Source organism: Delphinus delphis, chromosome 11, assembly GCF_949987515.2.
Source record: "Delphinus delphis chromosome 11, mDelDel1.2, whole genome shotgun sequence".
NCBI classification, from domain to species: domain Eukaryota; kingdom Metazoa; phylum Chordata; class Mammalia; order Artiodactyla; family Delphinidae; genus Delphinus; species Delphinus delphis.
The window spans coordinates 95,849,280-95,875,048 of NC_082693.1; the positions used below are offsets into that span (position 1 = coordinate 95,849,280).

Below are 25,769 nucleotides of genomic sequence, written 5' to 3' on the forward strand. Positions count from 1 at the left end.
TTCAGATTAGCAAAGTTTTACTTCAACGTTATGTGTGCTCATAAATGACTCTGAAAAGCCGATATGCAAGAGGATGACACGCTGTGGTCTAAAGGCAACGTCGAGGCCACTGAGAATGTCCCTCAGACAAGAGGCTCTGCTCAAAATCTCCCCCACCTGGGGTGAGGGCAGCAGGAGGGGGGTCTGGGACAGAGGGATAAACACATCATCTCAGCTCTCCCATCAGGACTGGCGGCCCGGGACCCCAAGCTGGTCGATCAGAGGTCAACTGCTTGGAACTCCCAAAGCTGCCTGAACGTTCTGGTGTTTCAGGGAAATGCGAAGGCTCCCGGAGGGCCCGTGTGCCGGATGGAAGGGCCCTTGGTCAGCCCCCTCCTAGTCCAGCCCCAGGGGGAGCCCAACTCCCTGCTGGCCGGGCCTGTGCCCTGGGGTCAGGGCAGCCTCTCACCCCAGCAGCCCCGTCAACAGGACGTGTTGGTGTTACCTACCACGTAGTGTCAGGTGCCGAGGCCTGGCTGTGGCCCTGAAGCAGGCAGTGGGTAGGGGCCTGGCACCTGCAGCTATGGGCTGCCCGTATATTTATGTTTATTTCCAGAGTGTGGTAATGCTCTGGGGAGGGTGGGCAGCATGGTGCTGGCAGCCTCGGCCCAGTAGTGTGTGTGTTTTGTGTGTGGGGGGGACATCTCCAGTGAGGCCCAGACAGAAATCTGCCCTAAAGGTGGCCGACAGCAGCCACCTGTAACAGAGCCCTGCTCCCAAAGGGGCCCCTCGGGGGGCCAGCCCAGCGGGGTGACCTCCCAGGCACGGGCAGGCCAGGCTGAACCCGGCTGCAGCAGGAGACGTGGGGGAGAGTGGTGTTAACAAACGACAGCAGGAGGAGTGGGTACGGACAGGGCGACAGGGCGCGGTGAGTGTGGGGCGGAGCCACTGGCCAGGGCCCGCCCATCAGAAGGCGAAGCAGCGCTCCTTGGGGTGGCCCACGCGGTCCAGGTTGGGCAGGCAGGCGTACTGGATCATGGGCGGGGGTCCGCACATCAGCACCAGCGGCTCCTCCTCTGGGGGCGGAAGGTGGTCCCGGATCATCTCCTCGTTCACGAAGCCCTGGCTGTAGTCCCAGGCTGCGGGGTGGGAGACCAGGTGAGCCCGAGTATGGCTGTGTGACCAACTGCCAACTGCCCACCCGCCCAGCACCCTCTCCTCCGTGACGAAGTTCCTGTGCCATGAATTCCTCCCTTCTTTCCACAAACACTGAAGAATGAAGAGGCTGAGCCAAGTAAACCCTCAGCCCGATCCCCTGCCCCCAAGCCTGGCTCACCTGTGCCACAAAGGCAAGCCCATCAACTTTCCCCCACCACGCTTCCCAGCGTGCAATGCATTTCATTTCCACTGGCCTCTCATGTGGCCCTCAGAAACGCCCTGTGGGCGGACAGGGCAGGGGTTACTGATCCCGTTTTACAGATGTGGGAACTGAGGCCAAGAGGACCCAGAGTTGAGTTGTCCCAGGTCACACAAAAAGGCATGGACAGGGCTGGGACGTTAGCCCCAGGTCCCAGAGGTCCCCCAGCCAGTGCCAGGCTGGTCAGGGTGACATTTCCTGCCCCACCACCCTCCATGCTACCTACTGGCCCTGTGCCCACTGTCTGGCTCTTCCCTCTACTGCATGTCGGTCCACGAGGAGCTGTGTCTGGTCCACAGCTGTAGTCCCAGTGCCCAGACAGCCCCATACACAGTAGTTATGCAATAAATGATGAGTAACGGAATGCGTCCCAAATAAGCAATCGGTGAGCCTGAAAACAGCAAGGCCAGGACCCAGGCTGAAGCTCCAGATGCAGGACCCTCGTGGCAGCAACAGCTCCTCTAGGTCCTGCCGGCCTCCCTGTCTCGCACACGCACGTGTACATGCGCAGTGTGTCTCCAGGTTTCACCTGAGATCCAGAGCCACCTTTTATTCCTACAAGTCACTGCTGGTGCCCGCGGCGAGAACCTGGTGCCCCGAGGCTGGCAGGGCTCTCGTCCCACCCAGGCCCTCAGGACTGACCTGCCAGCAGGGGCTGCTCAGGGAGGGGAACCAGCCAGTTCCAGGAGCACGGTGGGCCCACGGGGACGGCAGGCTGGCAGGGCTCCGCCAGGAGAATGGGGCTCTGATGACTGGGGCCCGAGGAGAGGCGGAGGAGGCGACACCCAGCCCGGCTCCACTCTGGCTCCGATCTACGCCTTGGCTTCCACATCTGCGCTCAGGGCCGTAACTCCCCCATCACGGCAGACAATGCTCTCTGCATCACATCATGTACACTCCATGGGGGGGGGGGTCCCTTGCGAGGGGCCAAGCCAGTCCCAGCTGGTCTTGGGATGAGGAAGAGTCTGCTGTGCTGAGCAACGGGGTATTCTTTACCTCATGGACACTGAGCTGAGTAACTGACCCCATCTCCCTTTTCACTTTGGCTGCTGGGAAGCTCAGAGTGATATACATGGCCACCCACAGCAAGTGTGCATCACAGCCCATGCTTCTGTACAAACCTCATTCCCAATTCCATTCTATGGCCCTGCCCTTGTTTTTCTTTCACTCCCACTTTCCATTTATACCACTCCGACTCACTCTATGAGTCTTTGTAAGGTGCCTAAAATCCCTCTGGAACAAGGCGGGACATAGGTAGGTAGGTAACATTTTATTAACAGATCTAAAATTACTTTGAAAAAACCTGCATGGGACTAAACCATATTTGCTAGTGTAATGAATGCACAGGTATGTAAGACACATCTCAATTTCACAAGGACGTTTTTAGATAGTGTATTTTTCTCTACTTGTATACTGAAGGTGACTCTGTAGGGGAAACAGGGTCAGCTGGCCCCTCTCCCCTGTTCTTTTGCTTAGCTCCACACTGCCTGCTGGCCTGGTGCCATTTTCCTCCTCAGCGTCTACCCTTTTCAGCTTATACCTAATGTTACGGCAATACCCGAACTACTCTCGAACTGTGGTCAGGGTAATAATAAACGTAAGTGTAGAATACCGGGAGACTACCCAACTGCATTTCTCCTTGGCCAGTAACTGGTTACTCTTAAAACTGTCCCCAGGAGGCACGTCGGTTTGGCGTTGCCAGGTGTCACCACCAGAGGGCAGTGTCCACTCCTCCTGTGGCCAGGCCGTGTGCAGGCAACAGGAGTAGAGACCCCTGCAAGGACACTCCCATCGTGGCCAATGAGCCTACCTGACCACACTCTAGAACCTGCAACCAGAAGGGAGCTAAACCAGCTTTCATTTCCCCCTTTTGAATGAGACGTGGGTACAAGATAAATATTCCTTTCTTGGGCTTCCCGGGTGATGCAGGGGACACGGGTTCGTGCCCCGGTCCGGGAGGATCCCACATGCCGCGGAGCGGCTGGGCCCGTAAGCCATGGCTGCTGAGCTGGATGGGAGAGGCCACAGCAGTGAGGGGCCCGCGTATCGCAAAAAAAAAAAAAAAAAAAAAAAAAAAAATCCTTTCTTTACTGGAAGCTCGGACTCCCAGAACCAGTGCCTCCTGTGCCACCTCCAGTCTCTATGACTCCACTTTGTCTTTTCTGGGTCTCACTAATCACCTGCTACTGTACTTTATAATTTACTAATAAACCTGTTTCCTGTTCATCCTCCCCAGCTAGAACATCAGCTCGGGCCAGGCTGGTTTCGGGAACACACAGAGTGAAGTGTCCGACCAGGAGGAGACCCACTGAGACACGGGTGGGCCCAGGACGGCTGGTCCAGCCAGAAGCCCTGGAACAAGACTGTCAGGTCCATGGATCCACCAGGGGCCCAGGATCCGATTTGGTCAACCCAGGAGGGTGGCTCCTCTCTCAGGGATGGACCCTGTTGAGATGGGTACCCCCAGAGCCCGCCTGCTCATTTCTGGGGGAAGCAGAGGGTGGCCTGTTCCCCACACTGTGGTGGTTGAGTCCCAGGGGACCGGGTGGCTGTGTGAGGAGGAGGAGGCAAAGCAAGGGCAGTGTGGCAGCAAGCTGGTGCCCACGTGGGTGCTTTGAAAACGTCCAGTTTCCAATATTTAAAAATTTCCCATGAAAATGCAGGCCCCCAGCTTCCCCTGAAAAATGGAAAGGCTGGCCTCCAGGGCGGTACTCCTGCACAGCAGGGCTGCCCGCAGCTGGGAGGGGGCTGCCCCTCTGCACAGGCAGATGCTCTCCAATTCGTCACAGTCCCCACCACTCCCTATAGTCTCCTAACCCTGAAGCCAAACATCACTGGTGTTATCTACCAAGAAGCCTCAGCTGCTGCTTTTCTTACAACAGAGAAGAAGTTAAGATATTTTTTGGAACCACATCTGCCTAAGGCATGAGAATGGAGTACAGTTTAGTTCCCAGAGGGCAACCTTGTTTCAGGTTTTAGGGGCAGCCCTCATTCACCGCCTATGTGACCTTGGCAAACAGCTTAAACACCTGGATAAGTAGAATGAAGGTAACTGTACATCAGCCCAGCCCACACTCCAGGGCTGATGATTAGAGAGGAAATGGGTGTAAAGTGCCTTACAGGGTATACACTGCAACGTGGAAACACTCACCCTCACCCCAGCACTGGCCCTGGAGACCTGCCCCACAGTGAGCCCCGGCCCAAGGGGAGAACGCTGGCCTTGTTTGTCCAGCTGAGAGCAGGGCAGGCAGGGGAAGGTCTGGGGCTCTGGAGGAGGCGGGTGTGAATTCAAGCCCTAGCTCTGGGGTTTTCCCACTGTGTTCCCTCTCTAATCCCTCCTTCCTCATCACCTTCCTCTCACAGGGCCACAGTGAGCACCAAAGGAGACCATGCAAGCAGAAGCCTCCACAACGGCAGAGGGCTCCGCCAGGTGAGCATGGGCCGGCACCTCCACCCAGCCCACCCGCCTGGACGCTCTCACCTTCAGGGGCTTTGTCCACTGTGTACCAGAGCTTGAAGCGCGCAGAATGTTCGTTCCTCAGTTCCTCCAGCTCCGGCCGCAGCAGGATGTCCTTCTCAGTCTGCAGGGGGACAGGACCCAGCGGTCAGGAGGGACAGCGACAGGGACTGCTTTTGGAGACCCTCGTCATCCCGCCCACCCATGGGCCGCACACTTGGCAAAGCTTCCAGGGAAAGTCCAAGTCTTTCTATGTTCTGGCGTCTCAGCTTGTACGTCCACAGTCTAGGAAATACAGATACTACTTCCCCAGATCACACCTGGCCCTCCGCAGCCTTGCCCACGCCAATCCCTCTGCTTGGCCTGCAGCTCCCCACTTTCCGTCCCCACTGATTTCGTTTAGCCAGCCCCACGTGGCCCTGTAGAGTTCAGCTTGTCACCTCCTCCAGGAAGCCTTCTCAGACCCCCAGGGAGCATCAGCAATCTGCTCCTGAAACAGCCCCTCTTTCCATTCCTAACCACAGACTTTGCCCTGTATGTCTGCAGGTCACTCACAGACGGACAGGGCTCCTCAGGCCAGTGGGTGGCGTGACTGATCTCATAAGACTGTTGTGAAACTGGGGGCCAAAGAGCCCTGTCGATCAGAAAAGGTCACAAACCTCTCCTGAGCCCCAGGCTGGGTGAGGGAGACTACGGGAGAGGCGTGGAGATTGTTCTGAGCGACCTCTTTTCCTTTTTTTTTTTTTTTAACATCTTTATTGGAGTATTAATTGCTTTATAATGGTGTGTTAGTTTCTGCTTTATAACAAAATGAATCAGCTGTACATATACATATGTTCCCATATCCCCTCCCTCTTGCGTCTCTGAGCATCCTCTTTATGAACAATGCCTCTCTGACCGCCCTCACTGCCCTGTTCCTGAGGATAAACTCGAGGGAGCGGAGTTCAGGGTAGAAAATTCCACATGGTTAGGGCGTTCAACACAGCAGCTGCTTTACAATCCCCGGGTAGGTTACACCAAGGCGCACACCAGCAGCGTGCCCAGGAGTGTCCACCTCCCTACGCCTCTACCAGCACTGGGTAATGATCCTTTAAGCTTTGGCAATCAGGTTAATGGAAAGTAAAGCTTATGTTTTATTTTTTATTATTAATAAGTAAGTTTGTCACTGGTCTAGTAATATCTTATTAGTTTGTAAAAACTTTTTATATGAAGGATATTAATTTTCATTGGTGATGCATTATGTCTCATCCCCAGTTACTTATCTTTCTACCTTATTTATAGTTTGTGTTTTTCCCCAGGGGAGCTTTTCATTTTTAAGCAGATGGTTCCATCAATCTTCTCCTTGACGGGCTCTCCCTGGTGTCTTGCTTAGACTGACCATCCTTGTTCACTCATTCATCAATACTTCCTGTAAAAATGCTCACCTTCTACTTTTTTTTTTTTTCTAAGAAAAGGGCATATGTTGAACTCATACTTTATTTATTTTTTAATTAATTAATTTATTTATGGCTGTGTTGGGTCTTCGTTTCTGTGCGAGGGCTTTCTCCAGTTGTGGCAAGCGGGGGCCACTCTTCATCGCGGTGTGCGGGCCTCTCATTATCGCGGCCTCTCTCGTTGAGGAGCACAAGCTCCAGACGCGCAGGCTCAGTAGTTGTGGCTCACGGGCCTAGTTGCTCCGCGGCATGTGGGATCCTCCCAGACCAGGGCTCGAACCCGTGTCCCCTGCATTGGCAGGCAGATTCTCAACCACTGTGCCACCAGGGAAGCCCTCACCTTCTACTTTTAAAGCTTCAATTTTTTACATGTGTATCTTTAACCTAAACTTCATTTTGGTACAAGGTAAGGTAGGGATCTACTTCGTTTTTTCCAAGTGCATAGCAACTAACTCAACACTCCTTTTCCTTTCTCTTTTCACGTTTGGTATGTCACCTGCATCAGATACAAAGTCTCTCCTACACTTGGGTCTGTTTCTAGGCCAGGGCTGTTCAACGGAGTTTTCTACAATGATGGGAACGTTCTACAATAGATCTGTGTTATCCAACAGGGTAACCACTGGCCACATGTGGCTATGAAACCAATGAAATGTGGCTAGTGAGACTGGGAGAGCGCGTTTTTAACTTTGTTCAATCGTGTAACTAGCCACATGTCCCAGCACAGTCTAGATTTCCTGTTGTGCCATCCAGACGTGCAGTTAAGTCCAGTAAGCCCAGGTCTCACGTGTGGCTCCAGAACCATGCCATTTTTATCACCGACACTTTCCAGTATGTTCTAATATCCAGTGCGCTAAGTTCTGCCTTGTCACTCTTCTTTTTCAAAACTTTCTTGGCTGTGCATGTGTACTTTGTCTTCCAGGCCATACTGCATCATTCTGTCATGTTAAAGGGGAGAAAATATCCCCACTGGGACTTCGAGTATTACTTGATGAAGAACTGACACCTTCGGAATATCTGTCTCCCTGTCCAAGAACCAGGTCGCCCCGCCGTTTATTAACGCTCCCTAATGCCCTTCTGAAAAGTCGTGCTTCCCTTAGGCTGGGGGCAGAGCCCCGGCCTCCCCTGGACTCAGGATGCCATCCTCAACCTGCCTCCCCACCAGCCTCCACTCCCATCACTAGGTCACTCCAGGAAGAATGCACACGTCTGCAACGTTAAACGCTCCTATCCAAGGCCATCTCAACCCTCACAACCGTCCCGAGAGGTGGGTCCCCCGTTATCCTACATTACGGATGGGCAAATGGAGGTGCTGCGGCCCCCGTCCAAGCCAAGCACGGAGGTCACTGAGGACGGGGGAGGGAGGGGCAACGACTCAACTGGAGCAAAACAGCAGTTCCCACAGTGTGGCCTGCAGACCCCTGGGGTCCCCGAGACCCTTCAGAGGGACCTTGAGGTCAGAACGATTTTCATATGATACTTAGTTGCATTCTTCACTCTCCTCCCTCACGGCTTCCAGAGGCTACAGGACTCGTGACACTGCACTGACTAAAGTGCAGAGAGAGATACAGAATCCACCGCCCCTGCTAACGGGCACAAAGATGCCCGTCCAGGCGACAGAGGGCTGACGGCCTCCACAGAGACTGCCCCAGTACTACCAAGCTGAACGCTGCCCACCCTCTCAACCCCACCAGCCAGCTTGGAATTTCTGGCTGCCTCCACCCACCCCTAGTCAAGGCCACCTCAGTTGGCCTCAGAGCAGTTTTCTGCAGCTGTGTGGGACCTCAGCCCGGGGACCTCAGCCCGGCCCCCCCGCCTCCAGGCTCAATGTCCTCACAGATGACATGGAGTGGAGCCTGGGCCAGATGGACCCAGAGGCAAACTGACCTGAACCACATCTGAGAGGCGCAGGGGGCCTGGGCACGGCCCCCACACAGGCAGGGGGTGCCTCGTCTTAGCTTCCCCCAAAAGGGGCATCACTGTAAGATCCACGTATTCAGTCATGAAACACTGAACCTAGAAAGACCCTTGTGATGACCTTGCTTCATCATCTCATTCCACAGCGAGGGAGCAAAGCCCAGAAAGGGAGAGTGACTTGTCCAAGGCCACACAGCAGGCCGGGGCGGGCAGGCAGCGGGTGTGGGGAGGAGGACATGCATTCAGGAGCCGGGGAGCCCAGGTCCAAACCCTGTCCCAACTCCCCCAGCTCAGGGACCTCGCGCGGGTGGGACCTTGGCACGTCATCTGTGAAAACGGCCCTTCGGGCTCCTCCCACTTCACTGGTGAGTTCCAAACTCTGTGTGCGGTGAAGGGAACCCTGAGGTGCCAAGGAAGCAGCCAGAGGAGCTGTGGGTGCTCCAGGGGCCTCACCCCTCCACCAAACAGCCCCACTCGGGTGAGACGCTCTGAGCTCCGCACTGAAAAGCCTGACCCCACCAGCCCCTGTGAGGGCTGCTGTGCACAGAACGTTCAGAGCACCCCTCACATTTCAGCCTCCCTGAGCACCTCCGCAAAGCTGTGCAGACCCCTGAGCAGTGCCTGCTGGGCCTCGCCCCCTCTCAGCAGGAGTCGGGTTTGCAGACCTCAGGTCCACCCACTGACCTGGTTGGCAAAGAGCAGATGGCACACGGTCTGATCATCCGGGTCCTTCATGATCGCACGGATCACCTGCAGCATTGGGGTGATTCCTGCAACACAGCCACCCCCCACACACCGCGTGAGCGCCTGCTGCATACGCGCAGGCCCAGTGCCAGGCAGATGCCCAGAGCTGCCAGGACAACTGGGACCTTGGGAAGCTCCCAGTCACTTGTAATCTGTGCCGCATCCCACACCCTGGCCCCGAACCACGACATCCGCCCGCTAGGGACTCAGTGAGGGGCTCCGGGTCCACATACCCGTTCCTCCTGCAATCATGCCCACAGACTTCACCGTTGTGATGACAGGGCTGGATTTCTTGTCCGGACGGATGGCAAACGTTCCTGGGGAGAGGAGAAGGGGTGAGGCCCAGTTCTCAGACATGCTGTGCCTGGGGGTCGGAAGGGCTGGAGAAGCTGCCCCCGCCTCAGGGGTTGGGGCGCGGCGGCCACCACAGCCCCCAGCCAGTCAGGGTGAGGGGGATGGGAAGGCGGCACCGGGACCAGCTCAGATGCAAAGAGGAGCTCGAGGACGAGTTCCTCACTGCGCATGGCTGGGGAGCAGGGAGGCTGGAGAATCAGGGGTGGCCCAGCTCAGCCCTACCCCTTGTTCGTTCTCAGCCAAGCAAAGCTGGTCTGTGGGCCGCATCTGGCCCCCAGAGGCAGCTGGTCTGCAACCCCTGTGCCGGCCACCTTGATTCCTAACAGCCAGGGAAACGGAGGCCCCTGCGGAGAGGAGATGGCTTGCCCTGCGAGAGTCACCCATCCAGACAGCAGCAGAGTCGGGACCTGCACCCAGCATCCACCGCCCCCACTGGGTCCTCGGGGAGTCCAACCCGGATCACCTTTGCCCTGGTAGACCAGCAGCCCATTTGGGCCTCGGAACTCAATGGTGTCTCCAATCTTCATGCTTTCCAGGTACTGGGACATCTTCCCTCCAGCGGGAAACTTGGGGTGGGTGTCTTTGAAGTAAACCTGCAAGACACCCACAGTCCTCAGCTCCCCGTTCCCAGGGCTGCCGGGGTGAGCTCTGGGCCACAGTGGGAAGACACTCTTCTGGGGTCTTCTGCGGCTGTGTGTGGCCTTCTCACACGATGCCCCTTCCACCCATCAAAACTTACCCGTCTGTGTCCCGTCCCCCGCAGTGGTCTGCCCTCCCCATAACATCCCCTTGGAGGGCAAAGCATCAGCCTGGTGTCCGAGGCAGCGACCCAAGGGCCTGCTGCATAATGTTCTGCCAGGAAGCATCTCTGTGACCACCCCCCACCCCCTCCCCCGGCAGGAGATCCCCATGGCTGTCAGCTCAGTAAAGGCTCTGGGAAGCCGGCTCACCAGGCCCTTCTGGTGGATGTTCAATTCTTTCCACTTCGAGCTGCCATAAAAACATCACTCTTGGAACAATTTCCTTCCCTGTGCCTTTTGTGATTTCAGCTTTGGAAAAAGGGATGTGCTACAACGCTCGTACAGGGAGATGGGCAGACAGGGGAGGAGCTCCAGGGCTGGGATGGCTGCACCACGGGGCATTTCTGCTGGGCTTTGAAGGGCAAGCAGGAGTGATGAGCAGAGAAGGGGGAGAGGCAGTGGGGGAGGGACAGCACGGGCAAAGGCCAGGGCTTGGGGTCTCGGGGGTGGGGTGGGGAGAAGAGCTTGCGGCTACAGCACAGGGGATGTGTCTGTGTGTCTGGGGTGCGGGGCAGGGAGAGTGGAGGGAGAGTGGGCAGAGCCCACTGCGTGCCAGGCTGGGGGCCTGACCTTTAGCCAGGGCCAAGGGGGCCAGTGAGGTCTCCAAGCCAGGAAGGGCCTGGTCCTGGTGAGTATTCCATCTCTACTTGAATCCCCCCAACACCTCCTCCACATCTGGCTCGAGAGACTTCAGCAAGAACAGATGCTGAACTCTCACCACCTTCCCTTTCCTTCCGGACAAAGCCCCAGACTACCAGGGCCTCCAAGGATCTGCCTGGCCCTGCTGACCTCTCCCTTTTCGGTCCCTCAAGTCCTCAAGCCTCCTCCTGACCTCAGGGCCTTTGCACCTGGAAGGTCCTTTTCCTCCGTCTCCACCTGGCTGCCGCCTCCTCAGCCGCCAGACCTTGCCTCGCTGTTGCCTGCTCAGGGGGGCAGCTCTCATCACCCCACCCCCACCCCAGCTCTGGTGCCCATTCTAGGTGCTCAGTCTCTTGTGCTTGTCCCCTGAACAAACACTGACCTCTGTGTGACCACCTGTTCAGTGTCCATTCTCCAGCCAAAGACAAGATACCGAGGCCGGTGGGCCTGGGCACCCAGCACAGGGTCTAAATGACACCAAGCGAAGAGGAGATCCAGGCCAGAGCCAGGACTGACAGGCCCAGCTCCCTTCCTGCCCTCACAGACACAGCGCCCAGCCCAGGACCCTGTAAGACCCAGGGCTGAAGCTGAGGCCCAGCGGGGGTCTCTGCTCCTGTCCCCCCACCCAAGGGTCCAGTGAGGGGGCCCTGGGGCCTGCACAGTGGAGTTGAGAGAGCAAGCCTGATCCCCGGGGGTGCTGAGCCAGGGCAGCCATGGAGGTTTGGGCCTTGACTAGGGAGGGTCTCTAACATCCAGCCCACCGGCCTGGGCTGGTTCACACTTTTGGGTGGGTGTGTAATCAGAGAACACGGATCACTGCTGGAAAGTTTGTGTTTCTAATTTCCATAAAAATGTGCCGGGCTCTAGTTGTCATTTCTCCTTCTGTTCAGCATCTTGTTTTTTTAGATCCTTGCTAGTTGTTCTACGTCTCTCTGGTCTGTTGCCTCTAATGGCTACATCTTCCCACAGCGCACACCCAGCCCCCTGCCGGTGATGGATCCCAGAAAGCCCCTCACCCCGGCTCCCGGACACCGTCCCATGAGCTCCTCATGCTGCACCCCCAGCGGGCCCGTGGGATGCTTCCCAGGGGAAGAGCAGGTGCCCAGCTCACTGGGCTTCGCCAGTCCGAGAGCAGGAAGGTGAGCCCTCCACGGGCTGGTGGGCCTGCCTGGTTCCTCTTCTGCAGATGCACAGCCTGAGCCCGACCCCAGCCCTCTGCCGAGACCCCAAAGCTTGGCTTGTGCTAAGAACTATGATCTGCTGTTCACTCGGGAACCAGGCACAGCGAGCACAGGGCCTTCAGAGATCAGACTGTGGGGCCTTGGCTGCGAGGTGGTCACCCCCGCGCCAAGCAGCTGTGGCCCCAAGGCCTCACCTTGATGACCAGGTCCACGAAGCCCTTGTCGTCATCGCTGGAGACGGGCGTGTAGGGTCGAATGACTAGGTTCCCGTCGATTCGAGCCGAGAGGTAGATGTGCTGGCCTGCAGGACAGCAGGGGTGAGTGTGGGCTGACTGCCCCTGCAGGGCCCCCTGGGTCTTGTCAGCCCACTTCGCTGCACCCCGTCCAGCATTCAAAGCCTAGCCTGACCTCGGCTCCCACTGCTCCCTTCGCCACCCCCAGGGACTCCCATCACGTCCCATCTCTTTGCCTTTGCTCGTGCTCATGCCACTGCCGGGGACACTGAAGCAACTGGCCTCTTATCCTGACACTCACCCTTGAAGGCCCAGGGTGGCTGTCACCTCCTCCCTGAAGCCTTCCCTGCACTAACTGAAATGCAAAGCCCCCACCTCTCTGTCCCAGCACCGGCTCCACGTGTGCTGGGTTGGGGCCGCACTCACCGACAGGGAGGCCCAGGATGTGCTGGGGTGACGGCAGAGCAAAGCGGAACCGGCGGGTATCATGGCTGATGACCTGCAACGAAGCGTGAGCTGCTGCATGGCACCCAGGGCAGAGGGGCCCCCAGACTCAGAGTGCCCACCCCTCCCCAGGACCTGCACACGCATGTGCAAGGGCACAGAGGTCAGATGCACACTGGGTGTGCCTCTGCTCTCACTGGCCCAGAGAAGGGCACTGACCCACCCAGGGCCACAGGGCAAGGTGGTCGGAGCAGGGAGTGAGCTCAAGATCCCAAAGGGAGGGACTTCCCTGGTGGCGCAGTGGTTAAGAATCCGCCTGCCAATGCAGGGGACACAGGTTCGAGCCCTGCTCTGGGAAGATCCCACATGCCGTGGAGCAACTAAGCCTGTGCGCCACAACTACTGAGCCTGCGCTCTAGAGCCCATGAGCCACAACTACTGAGCCCTCGTGCCACAACTACTGAAGCCTGCGCGCCTAGAGCCTGTGCTTTAAAAAAAAAAGATTCCAAAGGGAGGCTGCCAGACAGCCCAGAAAATTCCAGGGACAGGAGGAAAGGATCCACCTCTGCCACAGCTTGAGAAGTGTCCTGGGGAGGCAGAAACAGCTCAGGGACTGGGCCAGCAGTGGGGCAGAGCTGAGACAAGGCCCCATGTGCCCAGGCCTGGGACTCAAGAGAGGGGCTCTAGAAGCCACTACACTAACAGCCGCCCCCGCCCCGAGAAGTGGGACAGCATGACCGTGGCTGGGCTGCAGAGGGCAGGAGGCATGGCAGCCTTGCTGCCCAGGAGGTCACTGGGGCTGGCCATGGCCAAGACAGGGTGTGCACCCAGGGTGTGGTCAATGGGTGAAGGCCATTCCCCCTCCACGGTGGGGCAGAGGCTGCTTAAGAGTGAGGCTGGGCTGAGGAAGGAGCCCAGTCTTGACTGGGGCCAGGGAGGCGAGCATCCCACAGTGAGCTGTGTCAGAGCTGGGAACCGAACCCAGTGCCCGCACTCCGACCTGGGCTCCGGAAGGCCCCTGTGAGGTCTCCCCTGCACCAGGTGCAGCAGGATGGTGGGTGTCGAGGGGCCGTTTGGAAGGCAGGCAGCTAGCTGTCCAGCACATGTTGACGCCCACACGAGGAAGGTCCAGTGATGGAGAGTGTTACCACCAGGGGGGGAGACGCCAGACCTCTCCAAAGGGACAGAGCGTCACTCTAAGCATCACTGAAGCATGTGAGCCAAGGCAGGTGGCCTGGATCTCAGGAGAGACGGTGCCCAGCCACCACTTAGGACGCAGTGCTTGTCGGCGGCCAGTGGGCCTCTCTGCCCCACAGTCCGGGCCTGAAGCTGCAAACGGAGCCCCAGGGCCTCCCGCAAGCGGATCCCAGGATTATCAACTGGTCCTGGGGCTCAAGGTCAGAAACCCACGTGCCAGATGTTTTTTGGGGAAGAACAGAAGTGAGAGAAAGACACTGATGATTACTAGCCCAGCACAGCAAAAGTCATGAGACTAACGTGTGTGAGGGCGCGGCACGGTGCTGGCCGTGATGGCCCGAGCAGTAGACTCACAGAGCTGTGGGCAACCTTGCTGATCGCCTGGTCCAGTCCCGTTCAGAGAGGGGAAGGGCCGACAGCCGGGACCCCTCCCTGGGCCACAGCAAAATAACCAAGAGCAGGCCCACCTGCTGGCCCACCACTAGGCTACAATGGGGGAGGGGAACTGCTAGCACGTGTGCCTCCTGATCAATCCAAGGGGCCTGGAGGGTCCACCGTGTGACATCCTGTGACAAAATACCAGACAGTCATCAAAACGAATGAATCAGGCCTTCCCTGGCGGCTCAGTGGTTGAGAGTCCGCCTGCCGATGCAGGGGATGCGGGTTCGTGCCCGGTCCGGGAGGATCCCACATGCCGCGGAGCGGCTGGGCCCGTGAGCCATGGCCGCTGAGCCTGCGCGTCCGGAGCCTGTGCTCCGCAACGGGAGAGGCCACAACAGTGAGAGGCCCGCGTACCGCAAAAAAAAAAAAAAAAATTAAAAAATAATGAATCAGCTTTGGGTTAGACATGTAAAGGTGTCCATATTGTACAGCTCGGTAAAAACTCAAGTTATTAAAAAAGAGAAACTAAGTATACACACACCTGAACCTCCACACATCATGTACACAGGAATGTACTACCAGAACGGCTCATGGTGACCCGTGAAGGGGACCCTCTGCAAAGGGGTTATGGGGGAGGGGAACGTTCACACCTCATGAACAGAGCACATATAAACATGTGCTTTTATTTTATAAAAGTAAAATTTTTATAGCGAGCACATATAAATCATACATTACTTTGGGAATTAAAAAACAACAAAGAAAAAGAACTTTATAAAAAGAAAAGCTTTTACAACATTGTTATTTCATTTTAGTAAGAAAAAATTGTGTATAAGATATATTGAGAGGATAAGTGTGGTCTCATCTGGGAAGCAGTAATTTTTTTTTCTTTTTCTTTTCTTTTTGCCTCTCTCTGGTTTTCAACTTCTATGAAATCCTGTTACAAGTACAGTCACAGGAGCCCCAGCTCTCATGGGGAGCCCGGGTGCAGACTAGAGCCCAGGACTCAGGCTTCCGGCAAGTGACTGACTTTCTCTGCCCCATGACTCAGTTTTCCCTGTCACACCCCTCCTGAGGCAGCTGTGGTGGCCAGAAATAGCACATGGGAGGGGCTCTGATGAGAGAGAGTAAGGAGGGAAACAGCCTTACAGGGTGGGCGGCTGGGCAAAGGAGGGAGAGGATGGTTTTAAATCACGATCAGAGGTCTGAAAAAGAAAAGCATCAAGTGGGGAGGGCAGGAGCAAGCCTGTGGGAGGAGCAGATGGAGCCGCCCCGCCCGCCCGCAGGGAATCTGACAGATGCAAAAGACTCTAGGGGCCCTGAGTGGGTGACCCTGCGGGCGGGCGGGGAAGGAGGAGGGGAGGAGACCTTATCTTTAAGGAAGGGGCACTGGGATGGGAGCCGCGAGGCCTAGGTCTAAGTCCTGGTCCTGCCCCTAACTCACAGTGTGACCTGAGTTTCTCCTCTCTTGTCCTCTGTTTTCACAGCCATTAAATGGTTACTTGGACCCAAGAGTCCTTACAGGGTCCCTCCCACTCTGACCTTCTGGGGAATAGTGAGTGTGGTTCAAAGAACCAGCTCTGTGGGCAAAGACCTGAGTTCAAAGCCCTCTGCCGCTTACTGGTAGCCTTAGAAAGGGACCACCTTGCTTTCCCCATCTGTAAAATGGGCAGATAATGGGACCTACTTCACAAGGGGCCATGCCCCGAGCACATAGTAGGTGCCTGTGAAATGCTGTGATGCTGACAAGGACAGAGAGGTGCCCATGCCCCACGACGCCCTCAGGCCCCACACTGACCTCCTTGTCAATCAGCCGCAGCGGGTACTTGATGTCCGGGTTCTCGAGAGTGATGGCTGGGGTGGAGCGCTGGAACAGTTTCATGAACAGGCTATACAGGAACCAGACTGGGGAGAGGACCACGTGGCCCAACTGAAACGACAGGACAGACCCACGAGGTCAGACTGCCCCCTGCCCTTCCTCCAAACACACCTCCGGGCCTCTCCCCTACCAGGAATGCCCTCTCCCCATCATGTTCATTCAGGGAACCCCAGCTCCATTTTGGTGCCAGCTGGGAGAAGTTACAAAAATCAGACTCATGAAACCTATCACTGTGTTACTGAGTCGTTGGAAAAGCTCCATTTTCCCTGAGGAATGGGGACAAAGAAAGCTACATAACTGAGCATGTAGCCCTTTTCACTTTGGCTGCCAGGAAGCTCAGCATAAAGTTCCCAAGTACCTGTGCTTAATCTTGAGCACTGTGTATCTGTGCTCCCTCCCTCCCTCCCTCCCTTTAGTCAATTTCCCTGGCCCTATTAAGTGATGTCAAGTGCTAGCTCTATTTAGACAAACAGACAAACCCCTGAGCCCTGGGGTTCTGCCTTCAGATGCGGGGGCAGCCGAGGCACAGAGCTAGACACTAGGAAGCTCTGCTCCTTGCTGGCTGTGTGACTCTGCACAAGTCCCTTCCCCTCTCTGAACTGAACTGGACCAGGTGATCTGCAAGGTCCCCTGGAGCTCTGAGAGTCTACTCCTAGCATCATGCAGAGCCCTGCACAGGGGTTAACCTCATGACAACCCTATGGGGTAGGCACTGTCATCACCACCACTTTACAGATGAGGAAACAGCTCAGAGAGGTGAAGCAACTCACCCACAGCCACACAGCAGGCAGGTGGGGAGCTGCAACTCAAACCTGAGTCCACCTGCCTCCCCAACCACACTCTTAAACATCAGGCCTCACCCTCATCATCACTCACCCTCTTGCGTGGCTCTGAGAACCTCTTCCTTGCCAGCCCCCTGCCCCCCATATCGCAGCCTCACAAAGACCCTAGAGGCGGTTTGGATTTTTTAAAAACAGAGAAAGCCCACATCCCATGGCCAAATAAAACTGCTTAGGTTTACCTGGAGAGGACACCCTTGCAAGGAAAGACAACCAGCCTGCTGCTCTTTCTAGCTATTTTTGTCCCTGGGAAAAGCACTTAGCCTCTCTGCCCTGTTTCTCCATCTGTGAAATGGGAGTCATAAGCTACACTCTCTGGCTGTGAAGATGGAGATCGGCTAACCCAGGCCGTCCCCCAGCAGGCACTTGACCTCACTGGGTATCTGTGTGCAGCAGCTACCCTTGGCCATCCGGAAGTCGAGTCCTGGGCAGCCTCCACTATCTGGACCACAAGTGAGACTCAGGAAGAGAACAACAGCCTCAAGACCGCTCAGACCAACCCTACAGTGGAGAACCTGGCAGACCCCACCCTAACCAGGGAGCAGCACAGGAAAGGGGCCAGCTGACACCGTGCACCTCCTGACACGAAGCAAGAAGGGCCCAGCACCGCGCTGTGCCTTCCTTCAGGAGCACACAGCCTGCCTCTGACACAAGGAAACACCGAGCGCCTTTCGCCGCGAGAACTGGCACCACTCTTCAAAAACGTCAAAGCCAGGGCTTCCCTGCTGGCGCAGTGGTTGAGAGTCCGCCTGCCAATGCAGGAGACGCGGGTTCGTGTCCTGGTCTGGGAAGATCCCACATGCCGCAGAGCAACTAAGCCCGTGCGCCATGGCCTCTGAGCCTGCGCGTCCGGAGCCTGTGCTCCGCAACGGGAGAGGCCACAACAGTGAGAGGCCTGCGTACCGCAAAAAAAAAAAAAAAAAAAAAAAGAGAGAAACGAAGGCCGAGGAATGGGTCCAGATTAAAGGAGGCTCTGGTGGTTCGGAGGGTGCTCCCCTAAAACTCATGTCCACCCAGATCCTGGGGATGGAAAAGGGTTTTTGCACGTGTAATTAAACTAAGGATCTTGAGATGAGATCCTCTTGGATCCCCCGGTGGGCGCCAGATCCCACGACAAGTGTCCTTCTAAGACAGAGGAGAAGACTCAGAGGAGAAGGTCGTGTGAAGACAGAGACTGGAGTGATGTGGTGACACGCCAAGGAGGCCAAGGACTGCTGGAAGCCACCAGAAGCAGGATGAGGAGGAAGGCCCCTCCCCTAGGCCTCCAGAGAGCACACCCTGCCAAAACCTTGATTTCACACTTCTGGCCTCCAGACTATGCAAGAATGAATTTCCATTGTTTTATGCTACCTAGTTTGTGGTAACTTATATGCAGCCGTAGGAAACGAATACAGTAAGTCCCCTACATATGAACGAGTTCTGATCTGAGAGCACGTTTGTAAGTCCAATTTGTTTGTTAAGTCCAACAAAGTTGGACCCAACTAACACAATCAGCTATACAGTACTGTACTGTAATAGGTTTATAATACTTTTCACACAAATAATACACCAAAAAAAACAAACAAAAAAATAAAGAAAACATTTTAAATCTTGCAGTACAGTACCTTGAAAAGTACAGTAGTACAGTACAACAGCTAGCATATAGGGGCTGGCATCGAGTGAACAGGCAAGAAGAGTTACTGACTGGAGGAGGGAGAGGAGGGGGGAGATGGTAGAGCTGAAGGATCGTCAGCCATAGGAGACGGAGGGCAAGCTGCCATTTCACTCACGCCTGACGTTGGTGTCTTTCACTCACACACGTTCGCACCTTTGAAAGTTTGCAACTTGTAGGGGACTTACTGTACAGAGGCCAAAGAGACAGAACAACTGAATACAATGTGTGGTTCTGAATTTGATTCTGGGCCAGGGGGAAAAAAAACAGTTGTAAAAGACAATCCTGAGACAATAGGTGGCATATGCATGAAGGCTCACAGATTAGACAATAGCACCGTATCAGTGTTACATTCCTGATTTGATCATCGTCCTGTGATTATGCAAAAGAATGTCCTTGTTCTTAGGAGATAGATGCTGAAGTATTTAGGGGCAAAGAACCATCATATCTGTCGTTTACTCTCAAATAGTTTAAAATACACACACACACAATAAAGTAAATATAGCAAATGTTAATATCTGGTATATCTTGATGAAGAGTACATAAGGGCTCTTTATACATCCTTTCAACTTTACTGTAAGTCTGAAATTATTTCAAAATAAAAAGTGAAGAAGGAAGTCCACACTAGTGGTTCATATAGTGGGGTCAACAACCAAAAGGTTTCCCAAAATACTGGTTCTCAAGAAAATTGTTTCACAGCTTGTTCACTCACCCTCCCTAGTGTACCTCCCTGACTTTAGTTCTCACAGCAGATGACCGTGTGTATTCTTCTTATCATAACACTACAAATTCCCCTTTTTGCCTTGGCTGCCAGGAAGCTCAGAGTCAAGTTCCTTGCTTGCATGGAGGCCTCTTTGCTTCCTCTGCAGGCCTCTTGAGGTAGCATGTTCTACAGAGAACAGACCTGGAATGGGCCCCTGCCCTATTGAGGATCAGGTGAGAAGATTCTCACCTCTCAAGGCCCAGCCTCACTGCTCCCTCCCTTCCCAGAAGCCCTGCCAGGACCCCCCACTCTATCAACTGGGGAGGACACTCTGGCTGAGTACCTGAGGCCTCTCTGAGCCTCGTTATTCTTGGCTATAGAAGGAAGGTGAGGGCCACTGCCTGGCCAACAGCCCAAGGGAGCTGGGATATGAGATGAGATGGGGGGCTGAGGTCACCGAAGGGTCTATAACCTGTGGAATGTGGGCATGCACACAGGTTTTTCTACCACCCTCGTGGGGCCCCCATCACCCAGGAGACGGAATACCCAAATGAAGGAAGGGCAGAGGCACCAAGATCCCACACCGGGCCTGGCCCTGCCCCCAAACCGGTCCGGCTGCTTCAAGTTGCCCAGCCGAAGCTTTGGTTACAGGCCTTTTGTCGGGCTCAAAACACCGTGCCTCTCCCGCAGACAGAGCCTCCAGGCTGGCTGCAGCCACGGCCTTGCCCCACGGGGCCCCTCGTCTGTTAACCAATGGGTCTAAACAGAAGGCCTGAGGGAGCTGGCCCCAGCGCACCCCTCCGGCCCGCACAGGGCCACACACAGGGTCTCTGGCCACCTGCCCACTTAACCCGCACCTACCATGTCCTGGCTACCAAGTGGTATTTCACCCACCCTGGGTCGCATTTAAGGCCCGTTGGCAGCCCTGGACTCTGGGGTCAGGGGACTTGGGTTTGAGACCCAGCTCAGGACTTCAGGAGAGAATCTTCACCTCTCCAGGCTCCATCTTCCTCAAGTTCATGAGGACAGTCCCACCTAGGGCTGGGGAGGAATCGAGGCTGCAACAGGCCATGTTAGAGCAGACTGGCCAGTGTCCCCGAGCTGGCGCTGCTCCAAGAGTGGGACGTGAATTCTCCGGCATAATCCTCACTTCAATCCTAGGCAGTAGGTACTGTGATTATCATCAAGTTACAGATCAGGAAAGCCAGTCCTCAGAGGACTCACAGCCATTTCTCAGAGAGATTAAGTGACGCACCCATGGCCACGCAACCCAGGCCTGTCCAGCCCAAAGTGTGGCTCTTCCCAAGCCGCCTCCCAGGACAGATGCCCTGGAGCCCACAGCCCAAAGCCCCTTGCTCCAGCACAGTCCCATCTCCCGGCTCTTGCAGTGAAGCCCCAGCTGCCCAGACTAACAGGCTGCTCCGCCACCCCCAAACGCCCACCACGGCTCCCCACTGCCAACACTCCAGGTCCCCACTATCCGGTCACAAGCCTTTCTTGCCTTAGGCCTTTGCACACTCTCCCTTCTGCCCTGAATGCCCTTTCTCTTCCCTCATCCAACAACTCCTATTCCACTTCCAGAGCCCAGCTCAAACGTCAACCCTTACCCTCTAGCTAAACAAGCCCTCAGCAGACATCCGGAGCCCCCCCCCCCAACCTCTGCAAACTCCACGGGGATGAGGGCGACTCTGATGATTCCTCTGCTCCAGGCCTCTCCCACATCAGTCAGGGAAGCCATATCCATGGAGAACATTGTTTAGGGAAAAAGTTGAGTGAAGCTACGTTTGCAGGAAATCACCATTGTTGGGAGTCCTGGAAATAAACTTAAACGACATTAAGAGCCCAAGTGGAGTTATGTTTGGTGCTCTCTGGAGTTTTATTTCCCCCCAGCACAGCCGTTTAAGTGGTCAGCCAAGTTTAATAACTAAGACCCCCTGGCCTGCAGCTCGCTTCACAGTCTGCAAAGCACCTTCCCTTCCATTTCCTCACTGACCCTCAGCACTGGGAGACAGGCCAACTGCATTCTTCATTTGACAAACGAGGAAACTGTGGCTCAGGGAGGCCCAGGGTGGAGTCTGGGCTTCGGTTCCCAATTTTCTGTCGTTCACCCCAAATCTCTCACCTGCCCCAAATGCCAGCCCATGGTTACGTGCTGAGCCGTGAAAATGACTCATTTGTCAACAGTTCTGAAGATGAGTCCTCAACACTGGCCTTGGCCCTTACACCGAACTTGCAGATCCCAGGCGCCAGCTTCGTGTGCCCTGGCTGCCAGCCCTGGGCTCACACGGCTGGGCCAGGTTCCCACGTGAGGTCACAGACAATGTGCGACGGCACACCCAGGAAGGCGGGGGACCTGGTGTCTCATCTCTAGCACTCAGAGCAGAGACACTCAGTAAATATTCGTGGATAAATTCACAAAGGGACAAGAACAAGCCCCTGCACTGCAGTCTCTCTCTGACTTTTCTTACTTTGTCTGAAAGTTTCCGCAACCAGGACAAGGGACCAGATGCTTCCAGGGGGAGGGTGGGGCTCGGCCCTCCACGGAGCACAGGGCTGAGGGGTTGGATCCTGAACTCCTGGCTGTTTCCACACCTGCCTCCCAGAGGTGTGGTGGGACTGCAGCCGCTGCTGGAAGGAGCTGTGCCAGTGAGCGGTGGATAATGTGAGCGGCCTTCCTTCCAGTCTCCGTGCCCAGACGCGACACTCTCGTATCTCGCACAGTCCTTGAGCCCGGGACGCGGGCGCTATGGCCACTCCACTTCAGTGAGGACACTGAGACAGGGTGAGAACTGGCACCCAGCTCGGTCCGATCACTGAGCCCCAGCCCTGCACAGTCCCTCTACGTCTGCGGACAGTCGGGCCACTGAGAGAGCAAGGGTGGACTCTGTACAAATTCCTCTCTGGAGGCAGCTGTGAGCTGACCCTCACTGTCAGTCAGTCCTTCAGGTCACAAACCCCAGTGGGCACAGCTGTCAGGGCCCATGTGGGATGCGGCGGACACAGGTCAGGGGACTGCGTCCCTGGGGAGCTCAAGCCAGTGTGGGAGATGGACACGGGCAGAGAAAAGGGTGCCGTGGAAAGGCGAAGCTTCATCTCTGGAAAACTGGAGGCTTTACCAGACTCACAAGGGGCTGGGATGCCCTGTTCCCCGTCCAAGGCACCACTCCCACCCCTGCAAGCAGTGGGCAGAGTAAACAGGAGGCAGGCGGCCAAAGCCAAGGTCCCACCCCAGCTCCTCCTCAGCTGTGCTGCTCACACACATACACACACACACACACACACACACCACGTCACCCCAGCTCCCCAGGGGAGTTAGGGGACAGCTGCTTCGCCAGGCCTTGACCTGGTGCCCCATAGGCCACACAGTGCCCACCAGGGAACCCACCACCTGCCTTTCCCCACCTCTGCTAACGCAGGAAGGGGAGAGGGAAACGGGGTGCCAGAGTCCCAGGATGCCTCCAGGGAACCCCCAGCTCACCCACCACAGCCGAGGGGCTGGGTAGCCCTACTACCCCCATGTGGCACCCAGCCAGCTGCTCACCCCCTGGAACTCCCCACCGGGACCCTGCCATCCACTCTACCCAGGTCAGGTCTGGGTGGGCAAAGGGACCTGCCAGGACCCCCCAGGTGCCAGCCCCCTGTGCTGAGGCTTCCCTGCCCGCTGCCCGCCAGCTGTCCAGCTGGGATCTGCGTGTCCACCTCCCTCATGGCCCCCTTCTCGGGAAGCAGGAGCAAGTGGGAGGGAGTGGAGGAAGCTCTGCAGCGAGGGGCTCCTGGCTCTGCGCTTCTGGGAAAGGGAACCCAGGAGGAGGGGCAGGTGGACAGTGGAGCTGCCCTCCACAGGGGAGACCCAGCCCTGCTTCCCAGGGGCTGGATGTCTGGACCACGGACTAGGCACAGAGCTGCCAGGGTCAGGGGAAAAGCCTTGGACTCTACCTGTGGTGGCGGCCTGTCAGGGTCCACTGAGCACTCACAACTGTGCTGGGGGAAGGAGAGCCAGAGTCGGGGACGGCAGGCTAAGCCCCCAACATACCCCCAGGTGGCTGGCAGGTTCAAGTGCCAACCCCTCGGCGTCCCCACTTCCGGTGTGTGGGAGGAGGCCTCTCTCAGGGCCTGCACGTCTCAGATAAGACGCCTGGTGCCCAGAGCCCGTGCTGGCCTCCCGCAGACGGCGTGGAGCCGCTGTGCCAGGAGGCCTGCCTGGGGTCTGCTCCGGGTATTTGGGCTCAAGTGGGGACCCCGGCAGGGCCCAGGAGGAAAGGGCAACGCTGCCACCCTTTGGATAGAGGAGGCTTAGGAGTTGGTGAAGGTCTCCTGACGCTCAGATGGGGCTCTGCCCCTCATAGAGGGGCTCCAAGGGGTCCTTGGCTCCTCGGCAAAAACACTGAGCAGCCAGATCTTGGGGACACAGAGACAAACCCAACCAACACGGCTAGAAGGTGAGAAGCACTGCGGGAAAACAGCAGGGGCGGGGGTCTGGGTTCCAGTCCGGAGGCTGAGCAGTGAGGGAGGAAGGGGATTGCTGGGAACACGGTCAGGGCGTTACGCTGAGCTGGGGTGATGCCCCCAGGCTAGCCCTGGGCAAAGCCGCCCCCTGGGCTGAACGCCACCCAGAGTCCTGGGCTGGGCCACACATTCACAAGCCAACACCCAGGCCAAGAGGCCTTCTGCCGAGTCCCCAAGGGGGAGCCCCACAGAGCCAGAGGGAGGAGGTGGAGGAGGACGCCAGGCAAGAGGCTCTGGGCCTAATCCTCCCAGTGGCAGCCCTGCCCAAGTGCCCCCAGCCAGCGCCCAGGCACCCGCATGTGTGGGTGGGGACTGCCCTCTGGCCACAGCCTCAACGTGGAGCGCAAGCCACGCACCACCACTGTGGCTTCTGAGAAATTCTAAAGGCCCGAGGGCGAGGGAGGGTGGCCCTGGGCCGAACCAAAGTGACAGCATGACGATGGACTTTGCAGCTCCACAAGTTCAGACTCCGCCAGCCCGGCCAAGTCTTGAGTGGCATTTCTTCATCTGTAAAATGGGGCCAACGGCTGGGGCCTCTCATGTTTGCTGGGTTAAGAGAGACCAGAGCCTAGCTTGCAGCCCACGGAGAGGGTTCAGGGGCTGTTGTCGGTAAAAACTGCGATCCAGCAACACCGCACGTGTGCGCGCACACACGCACACACACTCATTCCACACGCACACACTCCACGTGCACACACCCACTCCACATACACTCACTCCACACACACACACTCGCAGGTACTCACGGTCACACTCCCGCATACCTGCTCACTCTTTCACTGTCACTCACCCCCATACACACTCCTGCACACGCACACGTCACACCCACACACCCGGTCACACACACGCCCTCACAAACTCACACTCACACATACGCGCTCCCTCCTTCACACTTCACACGTGTTCAGTCGCACTCACACTAACTCACACACGGGGGCACCGGCCACGTTCACCCCCGCACTCGCTCAGCACTAGCGCACACATCCGTACTCATCGGCCGTCCGGGCTGAGGGGGGCGGCGGCGGCGGCGGCGGGCGGGGCGCCCCGAACGCGTGGCCGCCCGCCTCCGGGTGACGCCCCTTGACCGGGAGTGCTGGGCCCGGGTGCAGAGGCCCGGGCGTGAATCACGGCCGCACGGGGACGACCGGGGCGCGGCGGGCTGGGTGGGGCGGGGCCGGGTGGGGTCCTGCGCCCCGCGTCCGAGCCCGGACCCCCCGCCCCTAGCGGCCGGGCGCAGTCGGCGCTGCCCGAGACGGGGGTCCGGCGCCCGCCGGTCCGCAGCGACGCCCCGGGCCCGCGGCAGCCGGCGTCCCCTCCCCGCCTACCGTGCTCAGCTGGGCCCCCATGGTGGCGCCGCTCTGCACTCGCTCCGCCGCCGCCGCCGAGACCGCCGCGCCCCGAGCCAGCCCCCCGGCCGCGTCACCGAGGAGGAGGGGCGGGCCCGAGCGCGGCCCAGTCGGGGCGCGGGGGCGGGAGGCCGAGCTAGAGGCCCGGCTCCGCCCCGCCCCGCCCGCTTCCGTCCACGGGAAGAGGGTTGAAGGGAGAGGATCCGTTAGAACGCGGGGCCGGGCGCCGGCGCAGTCGCCCCGGTAGCCTGCGGCGGGGCTCTGACCCGCTGAGTGGCCTCGGGTGGGACGCTGGCAGTCTCTGGGCCTCGTTTGCCATCCTAAAGGGGAGAAGATGGCGCCCCCTATTGATGGGATCTAAAATAAAATCCGGAAACTCCACCACGGCCTCCAAGGCCTGCAGGAGGAAGCCCCGCTTGGCCTGACCTCAGCCTGCGCCCCTGAGCACGTTGCTGGGCCTCACAGGCCTTCTTGTTCCTCAAACTGCTCGGCTTGGTCCCGCCTCCAGGCCTTTCCCTCTCTGGAACACCATCCCTAACTGCCTCAGGGTCAGCCCTGGCTTCTTGCTTGGGCATCAGGTGAGATGTTCCGTCCTCAGCAAGGCCTGCCCTGACTCCCTCTCCAGGCAACCTCTGTGGTCTTCCTGGCACTTAGCATTAAGCTAAAGTCACCCTT

At 57.3% G+C, this 25,769-nt stretch overlaps 1 protein-coding gene across 1 annotated transcript; it reads right to left on the reverse strand.

The window, feature by feature from the left end:
- On the reverse strand, positions 1–25,189 carry CYB5R3 (cytochrome b5 reductase 3). Its single transcript, XM_060025794.1, has 9 exons — positions 25,074–25,189; positions 15,969–16,100; positions 12,578–12,650; positions 12,113–12,219; positions 9,762–9,891; positions 9,178–9,261; positions 8,885–8,970; positions 4,878–4,977; positions 1–1,118 (listed from the first exon to the last, which is right to left on the reverse strand). Exons 1-9 carry the CDS (start codon positions 25,092–25,094, stop codon positions 946–948), a joined length of 906 nt encoding a protein of 301 aa, XP_059881777.1. The 5' UTR covers positions 25,095–25,189; the 3' UTR covers positions 1–945.
- Between the last annotated feature and the right edge of the window lie 580 nt (positions 25,190–25,769).

Bases quoted from the DNA above. Each gene is read 5' to 3' on its own strand.
- CYB5R3 (XM_060025794.1), bottom strand. From the start codon at position 25,094: ATGGGGGCCCAGCTGAGCACG. The intron at 12,220-12,577 runs GTGAGTGCGGCC...GCTGTCCTGCAG, and splicing joins CATCCTGGGCCTCCCTGTCG to GCCAGCACATCTACCTCTCG. The intron at 9,262-9,761 runs GTGATCCGGGTT...TCCTCTCCCCAG, and splicing joins GCTGGTCTACCAGGGCAAAG to GAACGTTTGCCATCCGTCCG.